This window comes from Seriola aureovittata, chromosome 23, assembly GCF_021018895.1.
Source record: "Seriola aureovittata isolate HTS-2021-v1 ecotype China chromosome 23, ASM2101889v1, whole genome shotgun sequence".
Lineage (NCBI taxonomy): Eukaryota > Metazoa > Chordata > Actinopteri > Carangiformes > Carangidae > Seriola > Seriola aureovittata.
Window position 1 is genome coordinate 14,170,105 of NC_079386.1, and position 18,668 is coordinate 14,188,772.

The window sequence follows — 18,668 nt, forward strand, 5'->3', positions numbered from 1 at the left end:
TGCTATAGTGTGTTAGATGACAGTGTGTTTCTTGCTTTGTGGGAGCGGGAGATGGAAGGCGCTTTCCTGTTTGAACATAACAATGCCTCCAAGCATATAAAAATTGGTCTGAATACTTTGGTGTGGCAGAACTTGATTGGCCTGCACAGATTCCTGACGTCCACCCCATTCAAAACCTGACAGACGAACTTGAACTGGAACTGGAGTCAACTGAGAGCGAGGCCCAACATCATTGCCCCTACCTCACTAATAATCTTGTAGCTGGACGGCAGCAAATCCCTGTAGCACCGGTTCTGAAACCTTGTGGGAAGCCTTTGCAGAATAGTGGTGGATGTTTTAGCTGCAGATTCATGCTCATATTTGTTTGTTTTTTTATGACTTCTTCAAGGGAAAGGAAAGAAATCATTCTGTACTTTGGGTGAAATAACCCTTTACGTCGACTTTACGCAGATGGAATTCTTCGGTCAACATGTGAGGATGTCGACAGGCTGCAGGCAAGCCAGGTAAAGAGGGGCACGCCTTCCCCTCTCACTGCACTACATGTTACAGCAAGCATGACAAATCAATAGAGAACGCGAGAGAGAGAGAGCGCAAGTGGGTGGGTGGAAAATGTGGGGGGGGAAAGAAAGAGTAAAAAGAAGAGGAAGAAAACACAAGTGCAACATCTCCAGACTTCTCTTCCAGCTCTTGGTGTCCTCTTTTCTTCTGGTGGGATTTCCATTCGGTGTCTTTGGTGAGTCTGTCTCTCATTCATGAGCGTGTATCGGCTTCTGTCAGTAGCAACACTGTGTTTACATCTGCAACAAATCACTGCATTCAATCAAAGCTTTGCTGCTACTGTTGAAGGAGGAAATTGGAACATTTGTTTTTCTTCTTGAGGATTTTCAGGAGTTTTTTTCTGCAATCTGTTGCTGTATATAAGAATATACATAAGTGTTTTCATGTGCCCTGAGACATATTTTAAGGTTCATTTGACAACTGTGATTTATTCAAATATGACCAGGTCAGTCTGTGCAACTAAATATGTGTAGTTATGTTATTATTCTGCGTGTTGTACAATTTCTGTATGCATTGGCAGAACGGGAGTGTTTTAGCAGGCATGTGCGTGAGTCACAGAATACACACATACACACCTTTTGAGTGAGTCAGTTTTTATAGTGCGTGATGTGGTCACTTGTTTTACAGGTTCTGTTTGTACAAATGATCATAAAAATGGGAAGAAAGAGAGAAACAGACAGCCACAAGAGGAACAAAAAAAAGAAAATTCAAAAAGGCAATGACATCAAAAAGCTCTTTGTAGCTGGTATGTGTTACTGTTGGGGCCTTGCACAATATGACACAGTTTCACCGCCTGCTGCTGCTGCTTTGATGCCACTGTCAATGTGGTTTGACCGGCTTTCTGTAAACATTGGCCATGTGGTTTCACGTCTTTGTCCCTATCTTCTTGTGAAATCTTGAAAGCACACTTTGTCTACAACAGTATTTTATTTGAAAACTGTAGGAGCGTCTACAATACTCTTGAAACACTAGGCTGCGAGAAGCGGAAAAAAGTAAAGACTTTTACATTATTTGCTTAAATTTAATGTTTACTTTCAAACGAAAATAGTGTATGTATTCCTAGCAATTCTATATTATTTTTATCTATTCTAATTGATCAAATTATTTTTTCAATTTCTATTGGTCAACATTAATAGATTAAAATGTGCACTATAAATAAACTGAATTAATCTGGCTCCATTATAATCTATTTATCAGGATATAAATCTTCTGATGAACTATTATTTAAATGATGAATTTAGATTTACTTTAGCTTCCTCACACAGCTTGTACTGTACTCTCTCTATATATGCTTGGCTATAGGAGCTGTACTAAGATAAAATGTCTTCAAAACACAGCAAATGATAGAATGCAATCATTAGCTCTGCTGTTTGTACCTCTCATATCACCCGTTGTGCTCTCACCCACCACTAGACCCAATTACACACTGATTTACCCTGTAATGATCTATAATTACAGCGCAAGTTGCTAACAGATATCAAACAGGTTGGGTTAGCAGGTTTGGGTGTGAATATCTGATTACAAGTAAAGGGCACTGACACTGAGCGGCAGTCTTCAGGGTGTGCTCTTAATAGTCAAAATATGTCAAACAAGTGATGACATGTCATTTTTTTGAAACCTGTTCCAGGAACTCAAAATGGCTATAACACATAATGTTGCCTAGCAGCAGCCTACAGGATAAACACATGACCATTGCCTGTTGTATGAGTGCTGATGGTTAATTCAGATTTCTGAACTCATATTCAATCCAACTTGTTTCTGTTAATAGGTCATTTCTTTAAAAAGAGGGTTACAGCTAATTTCCTGAAGTGGACTTAATGTATTTTTCTTTATTTTTGTTGTAGACTATTTGCATTTTACATCATGTCATTCTACCTTAAATGACCTCTTCATTATATTTCTAAATATTCTAAAACATTTCTAAAACATCTTAAATTTGATGCTTTTGTGTCTGGATGGTACTACAAATAAATTTACCCTGTCAGGCCAAAAGAGAAAGAGAGAGAGAGAATATCATTGCTCAAATACTGGCACCAACATTGTGACTGTTGTTCTCCACTCGTGTCTGGTCTCGTTGTTCAGGAATTAAGAATCCTCGTTAAAACCTGTTACACTTGCACCACACTCCCACGCTTTCATGAAGAAATACATACTTATATTTTCAAAAGTGAGGCTTGTGCCAGATAAAACATGGCATAGGCTTCATAGCTGACATGCTTTATTTGTCAGAAAATCTCTGAGTCACTTTGTGATGCAGTGGGTTAGTTTCAGGAGAGATATTCTACTAACGTTTTAGGGAAACCGCTATGTAAACACTATCTTACATTGATTTTGAATTTCAAAAACAACCCTCTTGTTTTCCAGACCGTCTTGTCATGTTCCGATACCGAGTCACTGTCGTGCCCTGGTTACCCTGAAGAAGTATTGCTGCTCTGAATTTTTTTCTGTTTTTCTGTCCCTTAAAAGGTAGAAATAAATGCACTGAGTGAAATCTTTGAAGAAAATCATTCACCAATATTTTCCCTTTGGCAGGTAAGAAAGATGACTCCGGCCAACATCACCGGTGTATCAAATGACACCGTCGTGGATAACAAAACTGCCACCACTATAGGCGCCCTCATCCTGAGCCTTGTCTTTCTCTTGGGCTTCCCTGGAAATGTCTTTGTCATCTGGAGCATCCTGGCGCGTGCTCGAAAGCAGTCCGTCACCACTCTCCTCATCGTCAACCTAGCTTTTGCTGATGGCTCTCTGATGGCTCTCACCCCGTTCTTCATTATTTACCTTATTATGAAGAATTGGGTATTTAAAGAAGTGATGTGTAAGATCCTGTTTTACCTGTGTCTGGCCAACATGTATGCCTCCATCCATCTCATTATGCTGATGAGCCTCTACAGGCTGCTGGCAGTCTTGTGGCCGCAGCGCATCAGCGCTATCAACGGCCGGAGGACTGTACTGCGGATGCTGGCAGTGGTGTGGGTGCTTGTGATGGTCGCCTCTGTTCCTGCAATTATCTACAGAGACGTGAAGAAGTTTGGGAATACCACGGTGTGCGAATCATTCCATTCTTCAGAAAACCATGTGAGTGAACAAGATCCTCTATTGTCTTCATACTGTCAATAACTACAACACACTCACCGCCAAGGCTGCACAGTCCTCCAAATTTGAATACAAAAGAATGATGGTTTTTATTCTGCATCAGTATGAGCTTAAACACAATCATAGGAACGCTGCACATCTGGGAACAGGCTTTGAACAAGGTTGAATCGAACAAAGAGTCAGAACTCATTACCACTTAACCACATTTTGCTGTTTAACTTTACCATATTGCTGTAGTAGCTGCAGAAATGTTACATCCTGTGGGCTGATATTTTATCATCAAAATATGGTTGCCCAAAGTGTTCAAGACATTTAGTAAAATGGAAAATGCCTCCAAGAATTTAGGAACCAACAATCGCAAATTGGGAAAATAGTCTAATTTGCTAAAGTAATCAGTTATTCAGGTCCAGAGTTGGGCAGAAGTAAGGCCTTACAGTAATGTGATTTTTAGTAAGGCGTAGTGTCAGGGATTAAAACATGAAATTCAGTAAAGTTTTCAGCAGTCAATCAGTCTCTTCTTCCAATAGATAAACTGTTCTGGGACTAGTTTGGTGGCCCGGCTGCAGGTGGGAGGAAGAAGGTAGCCTCTACTTAGAGAAATGGTTTGCTAATATTAGCCATGGGTATGTCTATTTACAGGAGTCACCTAGTTTTGTCTAGAGTTGGAGGGTGTGTGAACCGTGCAGCTGAGGTCGAGGCTTCTGCAGAGCTGTGTGCAGTCTCTGAGGCTAAGTTAGCTACTGGATATGCAATGAGTTCCTCTAAATTGTAGGGATGCTTGCTTTTTGAATCTTAATGTCTCATTTTCTGTTTTCTCAAGTGTAAAGTATTACCTTTGATACTAAATAATTAGTAATGTAATTACTTTTTCAGTGACTAATGTGTAATGAGTAATTGATCAAGTAACTTGCACAATAGGTCACAGCCCAGGTCACAGGATACGTAGAACTGCGAGACTCAAAGACAACTGGACTTGCCTTAGATTGCTTGAACATGTTTTCCTTTTCCTTTGAAAAGTGAACAAGGGAGAACAAGGGGGGAAGAGGGAATGGAGCGATTAGACATCAGACCATATTCCGACCCTGTCCAGAGGCAAAGCGTGGTTTCAGATGCTGTTAAATAATCTGATAGCACTTTGTTTCAAACACACCGATGCCCTGCCTGTCAGGGAATCTCAGACATTTAGGGGCATGCTAGCTATTTCCACACTATAATTCACACTTCATGCTAAGCTAAGTCCTTTTCAGACATATGTAGTGTTGCTGGCTCTTTCTTCTCCTGTCTTTTAATCTTTTTTTTTATTTTGCCCTTTTGGGGCCAGATTGTGATTTCACATAATACATGTCAGTCAATTCTATGTCCCTCTATGCTCATCATATGTCTTCATCACAGGTGGTCTTCCAGTACACGCTGGAGCTTGTGTTGGGGTTTTTAATTCCCTATAGCGTCATTATAGTCAGCTACATCTGTATCTTGCGTCGGATCAGACAGACCAAATTCCGCCGCCGAATTCGCAGTGAGAAGCTCATCCTGGCCATCGTGTTGACTTTCTGCCTCTTGTGGTTGCCCTACCACATCATCAACATAGTGCAGGTATGTCACACGTATCATAGATATGGAGCATAATACAGTCTTTAAATCCATTCCGCTTGCATGCAGGTTTAATATCATTTATAAAAGCATAAAGAGTTGCTGATCATTACATTTTTTATTGTTATGAACTAAACTATTTTGTATTGCCCTCAGGTTACATGGGCTTTGTGTCCAGATGGTTCAGGAAAAAAACAGACGTAAGTGATGACTCAACAATTTGAATGCATCTTACTTTTATAGCTAATATTAAGATTTTGATGTCTTCCTGTTCACAGTCTACAGGTCAGAGAAGAAATGAGTCAAATGCAGTTCAACATTTCGGAGTTAGATTGGAAGACTGATTCTACTCTTAGGCGTGTACATTAAGTGATAGGAGATAGGAGACAATTAGCTTAGCTTCGCATCCTGGAAGCAGCTGGAAACTGCTAGTCTGACCTTCTCCAAAGTAAAAAAAACAACAAAAAAAAAAAAAAAAAAAACAAAAAAAAAAAATATATATATATATATTTATGTATGTCATGTTTTTTAAACTCTACACAAAAACTACAAGTGGTTTTACTGAGAATTGCGTGCTGTATCTGTTTGCAAATGACAGCTGGTCTTGTTGCTGAAGAACACAAGTCCTGGGCACATGGATAAAGTGTTGTTCATTAAAAATAAACAACAATAAGTGCTAGTAGGTGTAGTGTTTAGCTTAAGAGCCAGACTAGTTGTTTCCTCCTGTTTCCAGTCTTTCTGCTAAACTAAGCTAATCGCCTACTGGCTTAAAATTACAGACCTGATATCAATGTTTTACCTAACTCCCACAAAGAAAGTGAATGACTGTATTTCCCATAATGAAAGATTATTTCTTTAAATTGAATTTAAAATTATAGTATGCAACTTGTGCATTGCCAGACACCACTAATGGTTCGTAGGCTAAAGCTAGTAATATATTTGTCTGTGACCTTTTCATGTGCATTTTGATAAAAATCAAACATGTTTTACATTTTGCTGTAGTTTCATCTCTCTAATAAAATGCTCTGCTCACTTCCCCACCCTTCAGGCTGCGTAAAATATGGCAAAGCAGTCGTGCTGTCACTTCCTCCATAGCCTTCATCAGCAGCTGTGTGAACCCGGTGCTGTACTTCTTCGCAGGAAAGTCTTACATCCGGCGAGAAGGGTTGGCGTTCATGGCCCGTTTGTTTGAGGGCACGGGGCTGGACTCCGCCACCAGGAAGAGCCGACAGAACAGCCAGAACAGCCGCGAAAAAGACAGAGATATTGATGCAGTTATGCTAAAGGACAAAGATCCGGACTCTGTCACCAACTCCAGCACCAATAACAAACCAGTGAAGAATGGCAAGTAGAGGACAACAGGTGGCAGCAGGTCTGATGCTGATGTTGTTGCCCTGGAGGGAAAAATGAAAGCGCTCAGGCCTTGCTTGCTTGCTCTGTCCAGTCACAAGCAACTTTTAATTTTAACAAGATTTACGGGTTCATCGTGCTCAGCTGGGTCCTGCCAGTCAAGAAGAGATTCAGCTGTTGCATAATGTGAATCCAGCTGCCAGATGAGACTGTTACAAACTTTGAAAGGGATGTGACTTGGCATACTGCTCCTGGAACAGCCTGCTGCCGGAGGCGTCCTGAAGTTACATTTTTGTGCATGAGGTGTTGCTTCAACCTCACAACAATCATTTACAATGAGGTATGAGCCTTGTTAACTGTTTCATAAAGACATTGTGGAGTATTATCCAGGATGCTTCACCACCACAAAAAACCTGTTAAACACAACATTCATCCAAAGAGAGTGTTTCCTGTTCATGTTCACTGTAAATTTGCAAGATTTGTCTGTGTAATTTTCTTTATGCGATGTTTTACTTGTAAAAATGCCTGACAAGCACAGAAACGTTATAAACGGACTGGAACAGCGAATACTGTTATACCTCAGTGATGAGCTGAGAGGTGAGTAGAGTGAAGTTGAGAGTTCAGGTTCGACAGAGGCACTTCATTTTGTATCCACAACATTCAGATTCATGAATATGTGCTGCAAGATTCTGCAATTTTTCTCATCTTTTACTGTCATTAAAGCTGCATGAATGTATTTTTCTCAACCAACTCCTGTGAGAAACATATGACTCTTAAGCTGCTAAACGCTCCACTTCGTTCACCAGCTAGCCGCTAACTTCGTCTTCCTGCTGTTTGGTACTGAGTAGGTAGTGGGTTTCACTGCAAGCTGCTCCTCTGTGTGACTAGCAACGAGATTTGTTGAGAGTGATGAAAGTGAACCAAACCACAAAGTGTGCTTCAATGGCGTTGATGGGAACTCCAGACTTCGGTGATTAATCTCTGTGTGTCGTCACTGCAAGGGAGCCCTTAAGCAGTCATTTGGTCCATTGTTGACATGAAAATATTGATTAGCCCTGAACTGGAATTTCACTGTGAGCATGCCGACAGTTAAAAAATGAAATACAGGAAAAATACAAAATGGATTGAACAATCTTTTCCTGAAACATCACAAATTCGTTAAGCAATTGAATACATCCTGTACCTCATAAGCAACTTGAGACATGTGGAAAGAGGATTATGATGTAAATCACTCAAAAAAAGTCTGGTGCAAGAAAGAAGACAATGTACACAACAGACGTATGAATAAAAGTCATGTATCAACAAGGGCCTGTCTTTTTACCGGAATATTCACCCCCTCACTTATTCACCCTCATGACTGTATCTTGTGCTGTTCGTTCCTGCTTTTCCTTAAAAAATGACACCATCAGTTTCACAACATTTAATGACTGTATGATCTCTGCTGTTGTCTGTTTCACACTGTCGGTGTCAGTTAGCTTCACAGTTGCTTAGTCAAAACATTTTACAGTCGTTATGTCTTTTCTTCTGAATGACCGCAGAGCTAATGAATCTCCTCAAGGAGCAGCAGATGCCGTGTCAACAAAAAGGGGGCACGCATAGCTGTATCACCTATTTTTTTTATGCAACACTCTGCAGCTGTAGAATACAAAAGTGTGAGATGTGTAGGAGGAAGGACGGCAAAACCCAGTCGACTGGCTTCCTGTGGTCAGGTTTCCCCTCACATGATCCCTCTTACGCAATAATTTTTCTCTCCACACACAGCCTTCAAAGTAAAGAGAGAAACCTATCATAGCAGTAAATCAGATACAGTGTAAGATAACTGGAACTTGGTAAACTTTTGGTGTGAATTTACTGTGTTGGATTTTAAAGAGATGTACAGTTGAAGGTCAGTTTGTGAGTTTTATACAATTCAGCTTATCACAATACTCTAATAGCAAAACTTTGGTTGTTTGAGAAAAATATTTAGATCTTTTTTTCACATTTAATTTTGTCAATATGAATTTTTGTAAAATAAAGGAGGCAATGCGAAAAGTCTGAAACAAATATTTAAATGTAATATTTAAATACAGCTCATGAACATTTCACCTGACTATTTGAGGATTATATATTTTTTGTAACACAAAGCTTTCTGCAAAACATGTGTTTTAAAAACTTTATGGTGAGTTTTTTTGTTTCTTTTTTGTTTGTTTGTTTGTTTGTTTGTTTTTTGGTCTTTTTGTGCTGTAAAACAGATTTAACACTTATGACCTCTCTGTTGCAAGATTTATTATGACTCGTAGGTATATGAAAGAAAGGGAAAGCTGAATTTTGACATCCCAAAAGGAAATGTCAAGCTTTCCTCTCCTTTATGAATTTATTTGTAAGAAAAGAACCAATAAAGACAAAATTCTGGCGATAAAAAATAAGTAAATAGATTGTTTGTTGGATGGTGCTTAATTGCTTGCTGCATTTCAATGCCACTAAATTTAATGTTCCATTTGTTTGCTGCAGAAATCTTGCACAATAAACATTGATCATGCTATCAGATATTAAGTGATACAGTGTTGTTTCCTACCATCTAACCTTTGACCTCCCTTGAGCTTGTCTGATTATTTGAGAAAAATTCCTTAACTCTGTTAACTCTGAGATACAGTCATACAGATATAAAAAAAAAAAAGGAAAAAAAAGCCAATTGTGCAACGTTATGCAGCACTGACACGCATTTACGTGTCACAAACCTTAATACGACATATCCTTCCTGTCTGTTTGTCTTTTCAAAGGCTGACTCAATCTCACAGTTGTCAAAGCCAAACTCAGAGTCTTCAGAGGTGTTCCCGATGGCATCCAATATCACTACCATGCAGCAGTCCTCCATGGCTCCCTTTTCTTTACCCATCAGCATCTCAGCCCAGGTTGGCATCGTTATCCTGACCCTGGCATTTGTGCTGGGCTTCCCGGGGAACCTGTTTGTGGTTTGGTCGGTGTTCTGCCAGGTGAAGAAGCGCTCAGTGACTTGTTTGTTGGTGCTGAACCTGGCTCTGGCGGACGCTTTCGTGCTGCTCAGTGCCCCTCTTTTCCTGCGGTACCTGGCTGGAGGCCGGGGCTGGGAGTTTGGCACAGCAGCATGCAAGCTGGTTCATTACCTGTCCAGTGTTAACATGTACGTTTCCATCTACCTCATCTGCCTGATGAGCATGGACCGCTGGTTGGCTGTTTCACGGCCTTTTCTGTCCCAGAGGATGAGGACCAAGCGCTCCCTGCTGGTTCTCCTGCTGGTGGTCTGGGTGACGGCGTTCATCCTGTCACTGCCGATGCCTTTTTACCGCAGGTAAGACTTAATTTTCCTTCGTACCTTTGAGCCTACTAAGATCATAATTGTTGTGTTGTTTTTGCGTTTTGCCTTATTGTCATTTTTTTAACATTTCACTAAGTGCTACACAGATTCAGAATCAGCACAACCTCATCTAATCAATGTCACTCAATAAAGACTTCTGTACACTGTAAAAGGGGATAGTAGCCCATAAAACAACAAATGGATCTTGAATTTTTCCTTATTTTATACATAAAAGTTGCAAACCATAAAAAAAACAAAAAAAAAACAAACTTCAACACAGAAAGTTGCACACATTTGTTTGGGTTGTGCCAGAGGTGATTTGAAGTTTCTGTCTTTACGTTTTGAGCAGCATTCATGGATGTTTGTTTTTTTCTTGAGCTCTGCTGCAAGGCAAGTTTGCACGAGACATGGGAATTTAGCAACAACAAAACTAGGAAGCACAAGTGGTGTCAGATTAAAGGCACTTAAAGCATCCAAACTGAGTCAACGCAGTATTTGGCTATGTGTGTGTATCCTCACACTCACTTTCTATGTGTGTTTTTCCTCATCTGCTTCTCCCACAGTAATCTGAAGAAGACCTTCTTATCACACAACGTCACTTTGAACTTTTGTATCCCGTACCACTGGGAGAGCATGGGTCATCAGGTCTTCCAGTACATTTTTGAGACCGTCATGGGCTGCCTGGTGCCCTTCTCCCTCATCAACACCTGTTACGCCTCCGTCATCTGCCGCCTGAGAAGTGCTATGTTCCACCGCAGAGGACAAGGCAGCCGTCTGATCCTGATGATCATTTGTGCCTTTGCAATCTTCTGGCTGCCCTATCACATCGTCAACATCATAGAGGTGACTTGATTGAACTTTTTGTTGGAAATGCATGCATGTTCAGATGCATTGTTTCTGCCATGAAAAGTAGTGATTAATGAGTGTGAATTCACCGTCTCCCTGTTTCCTTCTTTCCTCCCCCTCCCTCAGGTGGCTGGTATGTTGCAAGGCAGCAAATCAGTGACGGACGCTGCTCGTACAGCCCGCCCAAATGTCACAGCCTTCGCCTATTTCAGCAGTGCTGTCAACCCCATCCTCTACGTGTTCGCCGGCAGCTCCCACATCCGCCAGGCCGGCCTCAGCTTCATGGGCAAACTGTTTGAGGCCACCAACTCTGAGAGCAGAAGCACGTCCTTCACCCGCAGTGGCCGCGGCAGCTCCCCGGACGAGAGCTCTGCCCTGCACGCGCTGTCAGTCAAACTTGGGAAGCCTTTCAAAAGCAAGAGCAAGGACAGGAGCTACAGCGAGGCGGGAAAAGAGGCCGAGACTCTGGGCAGTGTACAGCAGCTAGATTAGCGCTTAAGCCATTTTCCTTGGACTACCTTTGTGAATGAATGAATTAGATACAAACTACCTTGACTCATGATTTTGTATTTTTGAGCTTTTCGGCCCATAAGCTTTATTACATTAAGTATTCAACTGAACAATGTTGTTTATCAAGGGATAAAACAGCATCAGGAGAGGGATCAGCACCGTAATGGCAACAACTAAAGCTATAATAATATATGGTGATAATTCCTGAATCATTATCATTTGTTTTTATATTTCATATATTTCCAGTCATATTTTTTTCCAGTCATTTAAAAAAAAAAAAAAAAAAATGTTTGGTTTTCTATAGCAGTGACTTTATGTACATTATCGTTTATAATGTAAATTATCACATATATATTTTTTAAAATGTTATGCCATGGTTTTAACACCTAGCACCTTTATTTAAATCATTTTGTTATGTCTTGTGTAACTGGCCTCAAAATGTTTTTGTTTTTATGTAATAGTAATGTGTATGGCCACTTTGTAGTCAAAAAATAAATAAAATTTGTCAAATGAACAAAGCTGTTGTTTCTTCTGTTGTGTCAACACAAAGCACTGGCTTGCAAAAGTCATTGTCCTTTTTGCTGATATGTGACATTACTGTACACCGTTAGTTATGCAATGTTCAGCACATTGAATAGAACATTGCTTCAGAAACATTTCACCAAAGTTGTCCCTCCCTTCACTGTTTTGTGGATCACTCTGTCCACTGTTTCGTAACATCTGTCTTAAATGGCCTAGTTACCACCTCCTCCTCCATCTCCTCTACGGTTCTGAGTGTCACTGAACAAATGAGAAGAATGGAACTTCACAGGACACAAGTCACATTTATAGCCAGTATAGACAGTGAATGGAAATCTAGAGAGCTTAGCATCGTATCACATACTGGAGACCAGGGTGTGACTTCCTCATCACTGTTAACTGGTTGCTGAGTGATAGTGTAAACATCTTACTTAGCAAACGGAAGGCCTAATGCTGCAAGAGCCGCCAACCAGTGTACATTAAACGACGTTACAAACTTTCATTTGTATCCTCATATAGCTGCTGCAGGACATCACAAACCATCATAAAATGGATGAAATTATATGATGGTGAATTATCAGGGAGATTTTGTTCTAGGGTTGCATGATGATCTTTTTTTTTTTTTTAGTCTTTGCAATTCTTTTTCTTCCTTTTTTTGATTGTTACGTCTTGTAGTTTCAGCATTTTTGTAGATGTTGATTTCATTTGCATGTTGGCACTGTGGTTTGGTTAGATTTTGATCTGAGGTGGATATGGAGGTGGAAACTAAAAATGGGGGGGGGTATGGTGTCAAAACACACACACACACACACACACACACACACACGAGAAACTATAATCTCTCAAATATGGAACGCAAAAATCAAGTGAGTTACCATTATTTGCAATGTCAGAAGGATATGGACGATTGAGACATCATGAATGATGGTATCAGTTTGCAAATTTCCTTCCTGCCCTGTTTTATCTTCCTCCCTTCCTCTCTCTCTTTGTGACTCTAAAGATCAAATTCCCAATTTATGTAACCATCATGTTCAAATAATGCTACTTTACTCACATAAAAGCGGAACAAAAAAGTTAGAAACCACCCTCTGACGTTTGCAGATCTGAAAGCATTTCCCGCTTAGTGATGAAATGGAAGACACTCAGATCTAACTGTAGCCCACTTCTGATTGATGACAGGAAGCTGTTTGTGAACGCACCGCTTTATTAACTGATATGTAGGACAAATCTGTTGAGCAAAGCAGAAGATTATTTGTTGTGGGTTGGGTGGCCTCATTTAGCATCATTTTGGACAGAAGTGGTTGACTGAAGATTAAACATTATTTCACTTACTCAGAATTTTTTTACACTAATGTCAGAGTGACAAATTGATTTCATGTGACTTTGCTTTTTGTTTATACTTGACAAGGAATTTTTATTCAGACCCTGAAGATTAAAAGCTTTTTCCAAACCATCATAATTTATATTTTTATTGACCCGCTGATAAGTGTTCACAGCTTGAGACAATACCTTTAAATAGATTTGACTTTAAAAGTTAACCAGTAAAACAGAGTAGGAGACACACACTGCAAACATAATGAAAAGTATTCAAACCCACACACACAAAAACAACCCTAAATATGGTAAATATGGGTCTAGGACAGTGACATTAAATCTTAGTATTGAAAATAATATTTGGCACTGAAAACAAAGCCTGAAAGCCTTTTTTCACTTTTTAGTATGTATGAAAAGGATATGGGGTGATTTTTTTTCAACATGTAGGGAACACTACAGCATTATAAAACGTATTTATGGTTATGTTTAGTTACTTAACTTGGTTAAGGTTAGGGAAAGATTGTGTTGCATGGAAAAAACTTCACCTGGACTTCAAAACCATAATGGTCTTCTTCCACCCAGCTCACTACTGTCCTGAAGACCAAGTATGAGACACTAAAATTCAGAGTCCCCACATTATTAGTTAGAGTATCATAGTTTGCTATGAATGGAGAATAAAATGGTCAATACAGCACATATCAGAATAAAACTGGGTTCCAATAAAAAATTTGATCCCAATGTAAAACATATGATCATGTTTCATGAGTAGACAAAGTGTAATATAGTCAGTAATAGAGTATTTCAGGTTAAGTGTTTAAAAATGAAAAATGTAGGAAAATCCTCTCATTTGAGAGGATGGACTGCCACGTGCTTGATGTCTGCCATAGTGTTGTTCACGATACTACCACCAGATGGCGCCAAAGCAAAAGTGAGACATTACACCAAGAATCAAAAGAGGATGACTTACCCACATAAGTGAGATAATACTCAATTCTCTATACACAATGATTCCTTCACATGCAGCCTGTCCAGGAGAGGACAGGGTACATCCTTAAAGTCCTCTCCTGCAGAGCCCAAGCTGGACAAGCTTAGTTCTGCCAGGACCAGAACATCCAGATAAGAGCGTGCATCCATTCTGTCCTGCAGAAAGTCGATGCTGTATCACTCTATTCTGGGCTGATCCCTGTAGATGAAATCTAGTATGGATTCATTGACCAAGGATGCTATGTCTAGAAGGCACACAATGTCCTCACTGGACTTCTGTAATCCTCCAGGAAATAGTGCCCACCTCCTGCTAACAGAGAGGAGATAAAGGTGTGGAAAAGACAAAGAGTCATGGGGAAGAAAACTGAAGGCTGCCGCATAAGAACTACCCAATAAATGACAGTGGATGACAGTCTGAAATCTATATGTGTTATGAGACTTTATGCAGGGCTGGGCGATACCACAGACTATGACTCCGCCCAATGACACCCTCCTGAAAAATGTATTTCCATCTTAATCAACAGAATATCTCATACAGCAGCTTTTTTTCCATTTTGGGACAGAATCTCTTGAATGTCTTCTCTTCATGTGATACTGTCACATAATCGTAATTTCCTTGGACTTACAACAGCAGTGCATGTTGGGTAAGCATGTCATTGTGTGAGGGTTTTCAACATAACACAAAACATCCGTTGTAGAGTGCGTAAAGGAGTGACTCACTATGACTGGAAAAACTCTGACTGTCACTGACACTACTTTCTCCTCCTACCCACAAAACTAACAGCTGATAGCAACATGTTTATGAAATATTCTAGTAAAGGGAAACTGGGAAATGTAGGAAATCAGGTGGAAGTAGCCTTTTTACAAATACATACCCCTACCAGGTACGCTTGTATCACTTTGCTTCAGCAAACTTACGTACCCACATTTGTTTATTACAAATGGCACCATTTTAAACCACCAGCATGAATGTTGATGTCAAATACAGTGTTCCTTTGTTACAACCCTGATTTTTGTTATTTTGAGCCAACAAATCTTTTGGGGCTTTGACAAGCAGCCACCAGCACTAGCCTATGAGCTTTGAAGGAGCTGCCTTGGAGGGGAAAGGTGCAGCTCAGGAGTATTTCTTTCTCCTGAAGTCTATGTAGGCGAGTGGAGATGGTGTCGGAGTATGAGGCGATGATGTGAGAGAAGAGATGTGTATCCTTTGGGAGATGAAAGAAGGTGGTGATGAATTTTAGCGTCTGAAATATGATGTAGATAGTAAAGTGAAAATTCTGGCCCAACATATGCCTGGCTCCTTGGCCCGAGACTTGCCCATATATCTCCACATCTGGGCAGATTCCGGCTGTTATCCACAGTCCTGTGTGTGTGCCGGCATTGGTTCAGGTGTGGAAGTAGCATCTGACTATCAAGCTGTATAAGGGCCAGATTTGGGCCGTGGAAGCGGGTGTATGCAAGGCCAGAAGATAACTAACACATGATCCAAGAATGGAACTGGATTTATTTTTCTGTTTCTGTATAACTTGGTTTTGGAGTAGAGTTCTTGGGATTCCTTTATGCTAAACACCGTCCATACTTTCTCTATTGCTTCAATCTCTTCATCTTCTCATGCCTAAAATTCTTCATCCTGCTTTTTGTGTCTCTCTATAATTTGTTGCTGCAACTATTGTCACCTGGCCCACCCTCTTGTCACATGCTTGTCAGAGTACAATGTGCAAACAAAGGCAGGACAAAAAGGGAGAGCCAAGATAAGGGAAGAACTGGGGCAGTATAGGGAGGAACAGTGTGAGTGCTACGTTCCTGGAAATGTCACATACATAGTCACTCCACTTATTTAGTTTGACATCAAACATCCATTGAGTGCCCTTGTGACCCCTGAGGGTTTTTTTTCCGTTTATAAACATAACTTCTCCTAGAAAATTAACTATCAACCGTGTCATTACTGTATGACTGACTGCTCCCAAGTTCACCAGTTGTTACATGCATGATAGTCACTCTCTTTAGCAATGCTGTAAGAGCTGAATGTGTCAACACATTTCTGTTTTGAAATCCTGAATGTCTGCATCACCTTGTACTCGACAGAGGTCAGAGTATAATGAGTCCTATCCGATTTGGAGAAACATATTTGAAAAGCACCAATATTTCTACAATCAAATAGCTTGGAAATATCCAACACACTGTCAACACAGAGTGTTAAACTGTTGTAATAGGAGTCCCTTTTTAGAAAAGTCTCTGTGTAGACACCAACCTTAGTGATTCCTCTACCAGTGTGGGTGTAACAAGTGACTCTAACCAGGGCACAATGGCATTGTGAACATGTAGGGTTCAAGGCAGTAGAGCAGGTTCAATTATAGCAGGGTACCAGCACTATGAAGAACACACTGCAAGAAGTTTCCACCTTAGAGAGTCCAGCTCTGAAATGTTGTTTTTCTTAAACCAAAGGGAAAATGTGACTGTGGGGACTTTTTGAATTCAAATTGAAATTTAACAGACAATGTTTTGCCATTAAAGGCCTAGCTAGCTAGATTTTGAGGTATTGTATTTTCAGGACACCTACCAAATCAAGTTGTAGTGTGTTAGTGATCAAGGCTGGATTATCAACTGGGCAAACTGTATAACTGCCCAGGGTCACTCCGTATCATTTGGGTCTACATAATTTCATTAAAACCAAAGTAGTCTAACTTAATGGTCTTGTTCTAGTTTGAAGAACTTCATTCTTTGAGTTTCTATTGACCTTTCAGATCCACCTGCTCACCTGCCTCCCATACTCTATCAACTGATCTTCCCCCACCTACGTTCACACCTGTTCCTGTTTCACCTGTTCCAGCTCTCATCCGCCGGTCTTCTGCGTGATTGCTTATGTAGCTTAGCTTTGTTGTACCTGTAACCTGTTCCTGTTTCTCTTCTTGGTCTTGATCCGGTTCAAGTCGCCTTGTCTTTGACCTTCTGCCTGTTTACAACATGTCTACCAGCGTAGCACTATGGATTTGCATGCCGGAATTACCTGTAAGCGCTCTCATATTTGACTTTTTTAAGAGACCACTACTGAACCAGCCCAAATGTGTGTGTATCTTTAAGTTGTGCTTCATCAAATTGGTTTTATTTTTGGGCCTGTCATACCTTGATCAAGGTAGTATTATGCAACCAACGTGGGGGCGGAGGATGTTATGCTATTTTTAAAGCTGAGGAGTCTCTTCCTGTGCATTAGTAAACACTACTATGTCATGTGTCAACATCTTGAGTCAGCCAACAAAATTACCTGAACATTTAGGATTATTATTGCTGAGTCAAAAAAAAAAGGCAGGAATAATAATTTCTCAAGATCATTTTAAATCAAGAGATAAACTTTTATCTTGGGAAATATAGAAACAATAATGACTTTAGGACAGTGAAACACCAGAATGAATGAAAATAACTAATATTTTGAACAATTAATAAATTTTGCTGACATGTGTGAATTTGTTTGTTTGTTTTCTCCCTAGTTAAATTGTGTAGAACATACACTCTCCCTGCTCTATGAAACAATAATTACAGATTAATCCTTTATAATCCATCCAAAATAGATTTTTTTTGTTCAATCTTTGGTATAGAGACCTATTATGAGGGAATAATATGAAAGGTCACAGTATGAACAGGGTGAAAAGGTGTATCATCGTTCAAAAATCGTATTTTGATTCTAAAATGTGAAAATTATCATTTGAAGATAAGTGCTTCAAGGTTCAATAGCCTACAAAAGTACTGGTTTCTGAAAAAAAAAAATAAGGGCATCAGAAAGATGCTAAACTATCCTTTCTGAGGTTAGCTACCATTTTTTTCAGTGTAGATGAAAAGATGATTGTGTGTACGTGTGAGGAAGGGAGGACTATGGGAGGGGGTGTCATCTACCTCATCAATGATATAAATACAAAGAGTCACACTGTGAAATGCAACAAAAAGGAACATATAGTATTTCATGAGAGCTGCGTATTCATCTGGAACAGACAACACCTGTGTGAGTACTTAACACTTGTTTTTCCACTAATTTTCTACTAATTTTCTGCTAGATATAATAGAAATTACATGTTTTCATTAGGCGGTTTAATCACTTTTAAAATGTGTTGATAAACTTTGGGTTATTGCTGTGAGTTTTTATCACTGTAATTTTAATTTTCTCTTCTGCTGTTTATCACCTTCCCTTTGTCTTTTGCCACATCTATCTCATCACTGGAACTCCCTGATCAATACATGAATACAAATTTATTTTAGTTTACTGATGCCATATGCTGACTTTTATCATCAGATTGTACTGGTAAGAAAAGAAAGGAAAATTCTCACATAATTAAATTAAATTAAATTATGATCTAGCTGTAATACTTGCACATTCATTTTTTTTAAGCAATTGCATCGTATGAAAGAAGCCTCCCACACACTGGACTCCCAATTGAATCACTTTGCATCAGTAATTAGTCAGACAATAGTTCCTTTTAAGAGTATGAATCATCATCATAAGTAAAATGAAACATTTACCAGCCATATGTATAATAGACCTGCAGGATTACAGTGGAGAGTGTTACACTGTATTTAAGCTTTTATCTGACAGGGGAAC

At 39.7% G+C, this 18,668-nt stretch overlaps 2 protein-coding genes across 4 annotated transcripts; both read left to right on the forward strand.

Moving 5' to 3' along the window:
* Positions 1-638: 638 nt before the first annotated feature.
* On the forward strand, positions 639-6,610 carry LOC130163991 (leukotriene B4 receptor 1-like). Its single transcript, XM_056368332.1, has 5 exons — positions 639-733; positions 3,091-3,636; positions 5,047-5,247; positions 5,401-5,444; positions 6,293-6,610. Exons 2-5 carry the CDS (start codon positions 3,100-3,102, stop codon positions 6,594-6,596), a joined length of 1,086 nt encoding a protein of 361 aa, XP_056224307.1. The 5' UTR covers positions 639-733; positions 3,091-3,099; the 3' UTR covers positions 6,597-6,610.
* Positions 6,611-6,633: 23 nt separating this feature from the next.
* On the forward strand, positions 6,634-11,771 carry ltb4r (leukotriene B4 receptor). 3 transcript variants are annotated; one of them, XM_056368329.1, is made up of 4 exons: positions 6,634-6,934; positions 9,354-9,901; positions 10,471-10,750; positions 10,880-11,771. In XM_056368329.1, exons 1-4 carry the CDS (start codon positions 6,893-6,895, stop codon positions 11,243-11,245), a joined length of 1,236 nt encoding a protein of 411 aa, XP_056224304.1. In that variant the 5' UTR covers positions 6,634-6,892; the 3' UTR covers positions 11,246-11,771. The 3 variants fall into 3 exon arrangements, with proteins under 3 accessions (XP_056224304.1, XP_056224305.1, XP_056224306.1); XM_056368330.1 differs by lacking the exon at positions 6,634-6,934 and adding an exon at positions 7,043-8,752; XM_056368331.1 differs by lacking the exon at positions 6,634-6,934 and adding an exon at positions 7,043-8,479.
* Positions 11,772-18,668: the final 6,897 nt, after the last annotated feature.

Excerpts from the sequence above, each read along its gene's own strand:
- ltb4r (XM_056368329.1), top strand. The coding sequence starts at position 6,893 with ATGAGGTGTTGCTTCAACCTCACAACAATCATTTACAATGAG. Across the intron at positions 6,935-9,353 it reads CAACAATCATTTACAATGAG|GCTGACTCAATCTCACAGTT; the intron begins GTATGAGCCTTG and ends GTCTTTTCAAAG. Across the intron at positions 9,902-10,470 it reads CCGATGCCTTTTTACCGCAG|TAATCTGAAGAAGACCTTCT; the intron begins GTAAGACTTAAT and ends CTTCTCCCACAG.
- LOC130163991 (XM_056368332.1), top strand. The coding sequence starts at position 3,100 with ATGACTCCGGCCAACATCACCGGTGTATCAAATGACACCGTCGTGGAT. Across the intron at positions 3,637-5,046 it reads TCCATTCTTCAGAAAACCAT|GTGGTCTTCCAGTACACGCT; the intron begins GTGAGTGAACAA and ends TCTTCATCACAG. Across the intron at positions 5,445-6,292 it reads GGTTCAGGAAAAAAACAGAC|GCTGCGTAAAATATGGCAAA; the intron begins GTAAGTGATGAC and ends CCCACCCTTCAG.